The sequence below is a fragment of the Hippoglossus stenolepis genome, chromosome 11 (assembly GCF_022539355.2).
Source record: "Hippoglossus stenolepis isolate QCI-W04-F060 chromosome 11, HSTE1.2, whole genome shotgun sequence".
Taxonomy (NCBI): Eukaryota; Metazoa; Chordata; class Actinopteri; order Pleuronectiformes; family Pleuronectidae; genus Hippoglossus; species Hippoglossus stenolepis.
Window position 1 is genome coordinate 17,252,226 of NC_061493.1, and position 12,815 is coordinate 17,265,040.

General features: G+C 42.4%; 2 protein-coding genes across 3 annotated transcripts; one reads left to right on the forward strand and one right to left on the reverse strand.

Moving 5' to 3' along the window:
* The first annotated feature begins 583 nt into the window (after positions 1-583).
* pter (phosphotriesterase related) lies at positions 584-6,979 on the forward strand. 2 transcript variants are annotated; one of them, XM_035170806.2, is made up of 5 exons: positions 584-716; positions 1,989-2,455; positions 3,215-3,480; positions 4,082-4,222; positions 5,489-6,979. In XM_035170806.2, the coding sequence occupies exons 2-5, from the start codon at positions 2,024-2,026 to the stop codon at positions 5,697-5,699; spliced, it is 1,050 nt and encodes a 349-aa protein (XP_035026697.1). In that variant the 5' UTR covers positions 584-716; positions 1,989-2,023; the 3' UTR covers positions 5,700-6,979. The 2 variants fall into 2 exon arrangements, with proteins under 2 accessions (XP_035026697.1, XP_035026698.1); XM_035170807.2 differs by having other exon boundaries at positions 594-795.
* Positions 6,754-8,910, reverse strand: c1ql3b (complement component 1, q subcomponent-like 3b). The gene is made up of 2 exons (XM_035170808.1): positions 7,968-8,910; positions 6,754-7,624 (listed from the first exon to the last, which is right to left on the reverse strand). The coding sequence occupies exons 1-2, from the start codon at positions 8,586-8,588 to the stop codon at positions 7,445-7,447; spliced, it is 801 nt and encodes a 266-aa protein (XP_035026699.1). The 5' UTR covers positions 8,589-8,910; the 3' UTR covers positions 6,754-7,444.
* Between the last annotated feature and the right edge of the window lie 3,905 nt (positions 8,911-12,815).

A 12,815-nucleotide genomic window follows, 5' to 3' on the forward strand; every position in this document is an offset into this window, starting at 1 on the left:
ACTTGTTCGATTTAACTGCTTCCTCGTGAAGCTCAGCAATCTGGATGAAAAGTCAATAAGTAAAGGTTAAAAAAGAAAATCAAGCCTTGATGATTGTATCGTATTGTATTATATTGCAACATATCGTATCTTATTGTATCGAATCGTATGAAATCGTAAAGCATCGTGTCGTATCATATTATAAAGATGATTGAGAAGCCTTTAGAATCCAAACAAGAGATCGTAAAAGATGTGATTGATGGCTGTTTTCTTTTACTATTTCATTTGTGTTATTCTTATTATTCTTATACTTATTATTAAGTTTAAGTTTTAATTGTCATATGTAAGGACGGATGCAATAAGAGCAATGTCATAGAGAGAAGCAAAGCTCAATACAAAAAATCGAATATGATTCTATATATATATATATATATGATTATCAAAAACAACAACAATAATTATTATAATTATCTTTACTATTGTTATAATGATTATTATCATTATTATTTTCATTTATCATCAGAATCAGTCTGTATATGAACTGCAGACCCACCTCCTGTCTGTAGGGGGCAGCCGTGTGCAGTCTGCAGGGAGGTCAGAGAGGAGAAGAAGAAGAAGAAGAAGAAGAAGAAGAAGAAGAAGAAGAAGAAGACACACTTGTAGCGGATCAGCTGTTTGTAGGTGACAGCTGGAGAAGAAGAGAAAATCACTGCGAATCACAGACACACTGAAACAAGGTCTGTCCGGATTCTTCTCAGGTTCCAAGTGGATGAAACTCTCTCATGTTGCAGCTCTGACTCTAGCTTCTATCGACGGGTTCGAACGTGTTGTTGGTTTTGTTTATTGTGTTTGTTGTGTTTATTGTGTTTGTTGTGTTTGTTGTGTTTGTTGCTCTCAGTCGTTAGTTTGCGTCTCTGCAGCAGAAGTTGCACATATTTATTAAAATAGAGCAAAAACAAGGAAGTGCTCAGATTAATTGAGACTTTAGTTCGACACAGGTTCAAGTCAGGACTTGTTGCTGTGAGGTCCAAAGGTCTGAGTCCTGCCCTGGGAAGTCAGGCTGATCAATGATTTGTCAGAGCTTCGTTAAAAAACAAACACACACTCCTGTTGTTGAGCTGCTGACACTTTACCTCAGTCTCCTGTCTCAGGGTTCACACTCACCCTGGAGAACCTGGACGTTTACACAGAACTTTTCCTGACTCGGAAACAACCTGGAGATGGATTAAAATTACACAATATCCTGGAAATCATCTTAATTATCCTGGATTTTATTTCAATTCTATTTTTAGCCCCTTACGTAAATCGCCTACGTAAAGTGAAGTGTGTAAACTGGTTTGAAATTTAAGTGATAACTTTTCAACACAAAGAAAGTGCTGAGCAACAAGATGACAAATTGTTTAAATATAAATAAAATAAAATAAATATAAATGGTTAAAATACAGGTATGATAGATATACTCTGTCCTGCAGTACTCCTGTAACTATAGGTTATTACAACCCAATACAAATTAACCTATTAAAGTTTTTCTAGTATTGCATAGTTTACAGTGTTATTAACCGTATTTTAAATTGTTATAGAGGTAGATCAAAGTCATGTTCTGTCCAGGTTTGAAGCTCCTATGATCGACCTGCATAAAGCCAGTTTTTTCAACATTTTGGGTGAAGAAAGTTGTGGACTCGGTCTAAAGATTGTGTCGATTGCCTAAAAGACCTCTGAAATACACGAGATGCAATGTGTTAATAAATAACACCAGTTCAGTAAATCATTCAAACTTATACATAAACCACTTGTGAACATTAATAATGCATATTCAGTTTAATTTTATGAAAAACATTGACTATAAAATCTTCATTGCAGTTTAACCAGGTAGGATGAGCGCAGAGTTTTCAGGTTTGTCAGGAAAATCTCCCTGGGAAGAAAAAGTCCTGGAAAATGATTTCTCAAAAGAGATGGAACACTGTGTTTCTCTGAGCTGTTCATGAATCAATGACCTGTGTCTCTTTCAGGCTGTGTTGGAGCCCTGATCACTGATCGGAGAACCATGTCTGAGTTGTCGGGGAAAGTCCAGTCTGTCCTGGGTCTGCTGGATCCGGACCAGCTGGGCCGCACCATGACCCACGAGCACCTGACCATGAGCTTCGAGTGCTGCTACTTCCCTCCTCCCCCGGGCGACGAGGCGGTGGCGGAGAACCCGTTCCAGATGCAGCACATGCACTGGCTGAGGCAGAACCCCTACAGCTGCCACGAGAACCTGCTCCTGATGCAGGAGACGGGCGCCGTGCGGGACGAGCTGCTGGCTTACAGGAAGGCCGGCGGGGGCTCCATAGTGGAGAACACCACCACGGGCATCGACCGGGACCTGCCCACCCTCCGGCAGCTGGCCAAAGACACCGGGGTGCAGGTCATTGCGGGAGCGGGGTACTACGTTGACTGCACCCACTCTGAGGCCACGAAGAAAATGAGCGTGGAGAAGGTGTGGTTCAGTCTGAGAGAGAGAGAGAGAGTGTTACAGAGGACGGTTCGATTCCGGTCCCACCTACACACATGTTTAACGAAATGACCATTGATTCATCAACATTTGAGAAAAAAATATTTAAAGTGACTTTTTACTTTGGTCCATGTCCCATTTACTCTCGTGGAGGAGGTGGGATTAATGACCTATACTGCAGCCAGCCACCAGAGGGCGATCTAGATGAATTAGCTTCTCTTTTGGATTGCTGTCCAGAGTCCATTTTCTTAGTCTATGTGCTCCCTTCACGCCTTTAACATTTTTAAAGGGACATAAGAGAGAAATCAGAAAAGAACGATTTTTAGAGCCTGACCGATAAAGAATTCTTAGAGAAGCTTACATGAAGTGAAATGTTCCGATGTAGAAAAATCGCCTGATACCTTGGAGTTCAAAATCTCAGTGAAAAGCTCTAATATTTTCACGTAAACCTGGAAATGATCCGATAGTTTCAGGATTCAGAAACATTTAGTTTGTTCACCTGCACACGGACGACAAATGAGCTAGTAGCTAAATTCGGTAAAAAGCATATTTTCTCTTTGTTTGGCACGAATCTATTTATTTGCACTATTTCTACATATGCTGCATATTTAATATCTATAATAAGAAATACCACTCTGACTGCGATATTGATCAGGCTCTTGTCATTTTATAACTTATGTGAAGTGCTCGTCTAAAGAGCAGCGTTTTCCTTCCTCACCTAACTCCTGATCTCCTGCACCTCAGCTCACGGACATCATCGTCGGGGAGGTGCTTCACGGTGCCGATGGGACGGACATCCGCTGCGGTGTGATCGGAGAGATCGGCACCGGCTGGCCAATCACCGAGAGCGAGAAAAAGGTGCTGAGGGCCACGGCTCACGCTCAGGCTCAGCTCGGGTGCCCGGTCATCATTCATCCCGGCAGAAATCCCACCGCCCCGGCCGAAGTCATCCGGATTCTACAGGAGGCCGGCGGTGACATCGGCAAAACTGTCATGTCTCACCTGGACAGGTAAGAAGTCCCCGAGAACAGGCAGTGCTGAGTCAGCAAACTGAAATACATGTTTGACAGTGTATTTAGCTTTTTTAACACAAGGTTTTTATTGGTTTAGATTAAGATTTTCCACGAGCCCTGCTACAGATATCACACATCTGCATACTGTTTGTGTTTTCTCCTCAGGTCTATTAAAAGAAAAGTGTTAGAATCCATTTTTCATTAATTCCACGTATTTGCTCTTCTTGTTCTTGTGTCAGTGAAACAGGTGAAATTATCATTTGAAGTGCAAACACAGGACTTTAACATTGAACTTGATTCTGGAATCCAGTTCATAATCTGATAATTTGCACTTTCTCCCCGTTTGTCTCATAACATTTTGTCGAAGGAAATGTTACAGAGCTTGTTGCAAAGAAATCAAACTAACTAATCTTTAACATTTTTCTCAGATCTGCTATTTCTAATAAATCAGTTGAGTCTCTGCTCCTGGTCGCTGCTCATTAAAGTTAAAGAAGCTGCATCGAGCAGGAAACTTTTACCCCTATATAAGAAAATAAAAAAACATTTTATAAAGCATTTAGCTCCTTGACTTAATCCTCTTTCTGTTCTTTTCCCGCAGGACTATATTCGATGAGGGTGAACTGCTGGAGTTCGCTAAACTGGGGAGTTACCTGGAGTACGATCTGTTTGGAACGGAGATGCTGAACTACCCTTACAACCTGGAGCTGGACATGCCCAGCGACAGCCAGAGAGTGAAGGCGTGAGTATTGTAATCGTTTCTTTTCAGGGTGATTTTATATATATATATATATATATATATATATATCATCATCATATATATATATATCTCATACATCAGACTTCGGTCCTGTTCAGAGCTGGTTTTAACATCCGTCTTTATTAGAATTAGAATTTTCAGTTTTTTACATTTGAAGAATCGTACACCATTTACTTCAATTGTATTGGATTTGGCTGCAACACTGTTTACCCCTGAAACTCCAGAAGTGTTTTGTGGACTCAAACACTTCACCCACCACCTCCATCGGCATGGTGGTGAATAGATAATGAGTGAACTTTCCTTTTTGGATGAACTATGCCTTTATGTTTCGTCTGTTCACACCTGTTATTAAAATGTGTCTCCTGTGACCACTTGTGAGCAGATATCACTTACCCCGCTCTCTATGCAAATACACACACACGTCAGTTGTGTTACAGAAGACGAAATCATGTTTTTTTTTACCCAGTCTGAGTTTACAGATGCGTCCGATGTCACTGTCTTTGTGTTTGAGTGCGTCGTTGCGAGCGAGCCAGAGAGAGTGAGAGAAAAGAGAGCGAGCAGAGCCAGGAGAATTTTACCAATTTAAGAGAAGTGTTGTTCATTATGAGATGATCCGTTTTGATATTGTGGCCACAAACAAATCAACATATGATGATTTGAAAGCATTAAAATACATTTCACCACCTTCGAATGTGATCTCAGTGATCAGATCTCGGGACGCACTGAGGGGCCTTTAGATCTGAACTTAGTGACGACCCTTTCAGATCGAATCACTCAGGATGGATGTTAAAACCAGCTCTGAACAAGGTCTTAAATACATGATGTGTCTACAGTGAATACACGACTGTGCCCTCTCCTCCTCCTTTTTATTCCGTGTATCCCGTTGTATTTTTGTCATGTATTTGGAGCTAGAATCCACATCATTAATATTTTATTTGGACTAAAATGCCGGTTTTGTGTTTCACTCCCTCTGGAGAGTGTGTCCCACAGTTTTTCATAAAAGCTGTGAGACACTTATCTCCCACCTCAGCGTTGGGAGAAGGGTGTCAACAGGCGGGTAACACAGATGAGATACACGATCCCTTCACATTCAGTCCAGATGTTTGTCGGCACTCTCAAAAAGACAGGTTTAACAATGCATGAAGGTTGATTGGCAATTTCAGTAAATTCTTAAGCCTTAAATTGTCAGTCGTGTTTTCGTTCAAGGCCCCCGCGTTTTTTTCACTGGTGTCTTTGTGTCGCGCTCAGCTTGGCGCTCCTGGCGAAGGAGGGCTACGAGGACAAGATCCTGGTCGCGCACGACATCCACACCAAGAACCGCCTGACCAAGTACGGCGGCCACGGCTACTCTCACATCCTGAACAACATTGTGCCGAAGATGCTGATTAGGGGCATCTCGCAGCTCCAGGTGGACAAGATTCTCATCGACAACCCCAAACGCTGGCTGACCTTCAAATAAAGCCCACATCAAAAGAAGAGAAGCGAGACAGGAGATTTCATGTAGCGATTATTTTATCTCCAGATGAAGACCGCACACCCCACAATGAATAATTGCAATATAACTCTGCAATAATCACAGTTCAAAGTCATTCCTAAATGTGACTTTGAGCCCAAACCAATAAGGTCACAGTAAATTTGTCTTTAATGTTCACGTTTCCAAGTTTGTCAGCAAAGCAAAATGTTTCATCGCTTTGTAAAAAAGAATTACAGGCTGTTGTTTCACTTTTTATAGACACGCTTATTAAGTAGAACTTCATTTTATATTGTGATTATACATTATTCACTTTCTAAGCAAATTGAATGTCGGAGCCTTGCAAGGATCACAGTGCTTCTAATTAGCAGTGTTATGTTTTGGTCCCATCGACGCTGTTTTTTTTCTTGTCTGCAGGAATGTGAATGCAATATCTAAGACACATTTTCTCTATTTTTCATCTCTTGCTTTTCAATGACGGCGCCATTGCTGCTTGCTTTGTATTTGTTAGTGACATTTCTGCAAACACGCTTTACGGGAGGTAAATAATGAGCGCGTCGGTAATCAGTATGCTGCTCGGCTCTCGACACAATGTGGCTCGTGTTAGATGAGTTGTCCTGTCGCCCCTCAGTGGGTGTCTGGCTGTCTATGGGAGGCTGACTGTCTGGCAAGCCCAGATGAAGGACATGTTCTCCTCTCACCTGGAAACAGGTGGCCTCGCAGGGTGACTTCGCCACATGATCAATGGCGTGATCGCAACAGCTGACTGTGCACCGCGGAAAAAAAAACCCTGTATAACTTTTGATTAATCTTCCGAGAGGATTACAAAGTGAGCCGGAGGATTTCATTTTACAATACATTTAACATTGTGGCCGACAGTCTTATCTGGAGGGGCTTGACAATCCGCGGGCAGATCGATGAATGTTGTTGAGCTGGAGGAAACATTTCTGTCCGAGCGACTGTCCAGTTTTTGTGATGGTGACTAACTACCAGACCTCCCCCGTCGCCCCAACCAGCTGTCACATTGAGACAGACAAGAAAAATGAGTGGCGCTGATTATTTTTTTGAGAACAGTGCTTCAATGTGAACATCAGAATGGCCCTTTACAGATTTCAACTTCTCCAAGTGTGTCAATGCTGCTCAAGAGTTTCAAATGTTAAATCGTTATATTCATGCATCACTACAGCTTTAAACATTTTCACCCAAAATGCAACAACTATCACATATTTGTTTTTTTGAAAGAATAAAGCACATACGTGGACTAACAACGCTGAGAACAGAGTGGTGATTATGTGAGTATCATTTTAGCATCTACAATTCAATGCTAAAGGGCCAATACATTGAGCTTTTAATCTACAGTCACTCAGTATGTGTTACCACGGCATCTACAGTATGTTTGACATGTCAGCAAACTGAATTTGTAAAGCGAGAGTTCATTCAAAAAGCGCAAATCAGTCTGACAAGGGAACATTTCAACGATGTACAAATTAAGATTCACTCTCCCTATCCTGTGATTACACTATGAGAGCATCACTATTGCTAAGTACAGTTCTTTACTCTTTTTTCAATTTCTCTGCATGCCTTCCTCCACATCATCCTTGGGTCGTTTTGCAAATATGGAAATGGTGAGCTCTGTCTCTAATAATCCAACCGACATTGAACCGAGACTGAGCAATGAAGCAAAAAGCTATGTGCAGAGTGGATCCCCTCCCACAGCGCAGCGTCTCCATGTTTCAATCAGCGTACAACATGAAGCCGGAGAACGTGCTGTACTTGTTGTTGTTGCCCCCGTGCGCCTTCCCGCCGTCCAGTTTAATGTAAATCTCGTCCCCGGGCTCCAGGTGCAGGACAACACTGTTGCTGGCGTAGTCGTAGTTCTGGTCGGCGTCCTGGGCGATGGCGCTGGCTCTGACCTGGAAGAGAAATGTGCCAAGTTCTGTGATGAAACGTGTCGGTATTTTAAAGACTAACAGCTCAATTGGGGGATGTCTGGTCACTGATGACAGACCTGTTCATTTAATTTCAGTCCTCAAACAACTCTTTTCACATTGCACTCTTATGTAAAGGACTTTCTTTGTGTGTCTTTCTTTGTGTGTCTTTCTTTGTCTGACCGTGCGTAAAAGTTGTGCGTAAAAATGCGGAAATTCAAAATTTGTTGTAAACTGTTCGTTAAATGTTATTTATATTGTACAAAAAGACATTTTAATTAATCAAAGCTTTAGTTGGACTACATAATTATACCAGGAAGTGTCCTACCTGGTTGTTTTTACAGAGGTCAGCCCACATGCTGGTTCCATCCCCGCCTCGCATCAGCACATGGTAAACAAAGAAGTAAATCCCCGGTATTGAGCAGGTGAATTTTCCTGAAGATGGATCGTAGTGGTTCCCCAGGTTTGTGACAACGTCGTCGAATTTCAGCACTTCATATCCCTCATGCTGCTTCTTCAGTCCTGCGTAAAATGCAATCTTTGGTACTGTGTTGTAAGTGGCAGCGCTGATGGCACCGTTGGGGCCATTCGCTCCGGGGGCTCCGGGTGGACCCGGCGGGCCCGGTACCCCTCTTTCTCCGGGCGGACCAGCAGGTCCAGGTGGTCCGGGCTCGCCGACTGGACCCCTTGGACCCATCCTCCCGGCGCGCCCCGGCTCTCCTTGAGGACCTTGGATGAACGTCGGAAGCGCCTGGACCAGACGGTTGTCTTTGATCGGGTTGGTCGTTTTGGCCGTGGCCGTGGCTGCGGTCCCGTGGGAGTCGCACACCATTTGACAGGATCCGAGCATCTCATACCGGGCAGGGCTCCCGGCGGAGTTCACCACGACGGGGATCAGAACCACCAACACCAGCACCAGCGCGACGCCACAAACACCAGTTGCGATCATCTGCGCTCTGCGGAATCGCGGTGTTCTCCGGAGTCGGTGGTCTTCCAGCCTGCTTTCGGGCGGTATGTTTGCAGAGAGAAGAATCGGACCTGTTCTTGTACTGTGCCGCAACTTCTGGAGACAAAATACTCCTTTAAATGTTGATGCGCAAAAGTAACCATCCACAATTTTTACGCGCTACAATATCCGTCCAACTGGTTCATCTCCACTCTGTCACCGCAAAGAAACACGACAGAAAAAAGACTTTCTGCGAGGAACAAAACAAACAATCGGCGCTGAGGGATCGTGCAGCACAAAGTCAACTGCACAAGTTTCTGCTCGCCACGGTGCCACAGGAGAGAATGGGCTCGAAATTAAGCGTTACCCGTTTCAGTGTTTGGGGAGAGAGAGGGGAGGGGTGGAGGTGATGGATGGGTTAGAATCCGTGCATTTCTTTAATCAAAAGAGAGAAAGTGAGCAACATACAAACATCGATGCAACTTTCAAGCTTCCAAACGAGACGTGTTATTGTATGTATGTGTTGGAGGAAGCGACTTCTTCATTTGAACAGGGCTTTTAACGCTGTATATTACTTTTCCTAACACCACATCCCCCAAAAGGTTATTAGCAGTTATCCAAACAGATCTTAAAGGTCTTGAGCATAATTAAGCCCATTAGGACAAAAAGCTATACTCCTTTGGCACCTGGTCACACCTTAGTGGCTCCTTGTGTCCAATTTATCATTTGGAGAAAATCTATAGAGCCACTGAGAGGAAGGGGGGAGTCACTAGGAGCTGGCAGTGAAGGATGACTTCACACAGAGATGAGATGACTGAATGCTGAGGCATTTAGAGGGAAAATAGGATGAGACCACTTAATTACCTGAGGGAATTTACCATCATTAGCTGTAGGTTACAAAAATATATCAATTGTGGGTTGTAATATTGTAATAAGTGGATTAAATAAATATTAATTGATTTGTTGAAACAATCTAAAGAGTCCATATTGATTTTTTTTAAATTTAAAGCAAATGTCTTGTTCAGATAAAACACACGGTGGCTTCCGTGGGGCTTGAGTGATGAAAGGCTAATTGGCGGGGAGGAGGGCAGATGATGATATGCTCATGAATGCAGAGGCTGTCACTCTGTGTCGATGGCACAGGCGGAGAGATAGATGAACAGGAAGGAAAAACATGGATGGTCTTGTTTTGTTTGGGAGGAGGATGACGAGGGGGGGGGGGGATGATTGCAGAGTGAATGAGATGCTATGGAGGTTCAAATGCAACAAGGCGTTTTGTCGAATCATGCAGGACTTAAAAAAAGTGCCAGACAGAACTGGTGGAACAGTTTGAAAGATTTAGTTAAAAGGACAATAATTACAACAAAAAAGTGTAACTTGACAACACATATTAAGGATTTTTATTCTATCACAATTTTTTTTGCTGTGTACTTCACTGAGCATTTATGTGCTCGTCGTCATCCTGACTTTATGTTCACTTGCTTCGCAATGTTGTAAAAACCTGAATATTAAACTAAATGTGTTGAGTGCGTTTACACAACACCATGACACATCTTTCAATTTGCATGTAAGAGAAAAGGAAGAGATGTGAAAGGCAAATGAAAAATTTAAGAAGTTAATCAAAAGTGTGTGTATTGGCTCAAAGGTCTGGTGTTAGGTGCTTGTTAGAGATGGACGTACAGTTTGCAGGTAATCAAAAGTGCAACATTTGATGAGTTGACATCAGAAGCTGCTATTTAAAGCTGGTTGTAAAAGAAGAAGTGGGGGGATTGGTTTATAACTGATGACGTCAGCAACTCGTGTAACAAAAATGTCGTTGACTTTCCAAGATGTCGTTCTGGTTTCAGGTGTCATTAGTCTGAATTGTCCCAGTCGGAAACTAATTTTTCATATCATTCCGATACAATTAGACTGAAAATAAAGATGGACGCCATGACAGCTCCCCAAAAGTGAAGTCAAAGTGTCTCAATCGCCCCCTGGTGGCTGGCTGCAGTATAGGTCATTAGTCCCTCCTCCATGTTAACACATGATACATGGGCCAAACTAGGAGTCAAAGAACACGTCAAATATTTTTTTCTTAAACATGGTTTCTCCCATTTCAGGTTCTCACTGATGTTTGCCTAAGTCTTATTTTCCTGAAATGTTTGGATTTTTTTTGTACTCTGGCTCTAAAATGGCAGCGTTCTTCGCCAGAATATTTAATCTTAATCTTAAAGGGTCAATGTGTAGAGTTTAGTGACATCTAGTGGTGAAGTTGCATGTTGCAGCTGAATACCCCTCACCTCACCCTCCCCTTCCAAACATGAAAGAGAACCTGTGGTAGCCTTCAGTTGTCATGAAAACTCAAAAGATTTGAATTTTGTCCCGTTTAGACGACTGTAAAAAACACGGCGTCCTCCGTAGAGAAGACCCGCTCACTTTAAAGTATTTAAACATAGAGGGGCCATTCTCTTTTAGATGAAAACACACTCCTGAAAACATCACAAGGTTTATTTTATATTCAATTTCTGCCAATAGATCCTTTCACCTAAATCGTACACACTGAACCTTTAATATACTTTCAAATCAACGGTTGCATGGCCACAAAGCTGTGTTCATTGATTTTATCTGGCTTCTCACGAAGTTTAGTTATGTTTTATCATTAATTAACATTATAATCAATTAATCCCATTTGAACAAAACACATTAACAGGACATAAAGAGAGAACCTACAATCTCACACATTTCAAATGTTCATCATACAGCTGTGTCATGTGTTTTTCTTCATGTCACTGACCAAACGGCTCATCACACGAGGATATAAGCAAGAAAAATAATGATATACACACGTTCCTACAAATGAAAAAGGTTAAGACGTCTGTTTCATCATCAGCTGTCAAGTTGGTGGAAATGACACATTCTCCAAAGAATCAATGGACGGAGCTCAGATTTGATTTGATCTTTTTATTTATTTTATTGATTTGTCGTACAGAGGCTGGAGGGGCAGAGACGTCTCTATAAATCTTAATGGGGATTCAATGTACAAGCCAATTGTCCAACAACGGAGGGGAAGGTTAAGACGTGTATATTCGATGGAAAACAGACAGACTCAACCTGAGGACTGATATTTTTAACATTACCGGGAAACCATTGAGCTACCGAGCCTGATCAAGGACATAACGTCTCCGTGACGCGTTAGCATGGCGCCGTCTATTCATGTTTTGAGCAATTTACAGGTTGAAGTGTGATTATATTTAAGTGTGTGTACTCTTCTGGCCCCGTGACAGAGATTTTCTCTTTCTTCTTCGCGGCCCCAGAGTTTCCCAGCAGACAGAAACAAGAAATTATTACATTTTTGAATGAAGACTATTCAGTGTCTCTGTCTGAGATGCCTCTTCGAATAGAATCCAGATAAGAGAGGCAGACGCGATGCCTGCGTTTACCATGAAATTTAGGACCATTCATCCATGTGACGCAAACAAACAAGACGTCAAGAAATGTCAGGGATCATTGTTTCTTGTTCCCTATGTAATTTTTGTCTTTGTTATTGTTGGGGAATGGAGGAGTTAAATAACATCCTATGACCTTACAGCGGCTATCATCAGTAAAGTGTAACCAGAGCTGATTTGACAGTCCTATGAAGCATTTTAGAATCTTTCAGCTCGATGTTTTGGTTTTGTCTGTTGGTGTTTCTGAAGATAATCGTCTGCTGAAGCCTGTTGGCTGCTTTGGAAACACACTGTACGTTACCTGCCCTGAACCAAACAGCAGACAGAAGCAAAAGACACTTTCATACATGAAGAAGGCAGCTAGAGATTGTCCATCTAAGACACGTTAGCAACAACAGGAAAATGTCCCGAACATCTTGGCGAGTGGTGGTGTCCTGGGTAGAACGCGCAGGAGGCATCGATTCCTGTATCAATCGTCAGTGGCATCGGGCCTCATCACCAAAAGCTTCCAAATCTCTTTTAAAGCTGACATCTTAATTTGTGTCTTTTATGTGTACGGCTCCACGTTTGCATCCTCAAATATTAGTAACTTTTCGGGGATATTTTTTTCAGTTTGTGTGTCTGTTGTGTGTCATCAACTCACCCACACGCTCGCTGTGAATTTCCCTGACATTTTACTTTGGGGCTGGTATGGACACGGTTCCAGAAAATGTTCGGAGCAACCGGTTCAGGCATCTGCGTTCTCGCGCACAGCCCCTCCGGGAAAATGTCTGGAGGATTTCAGAAATATTGTAAATTCTTT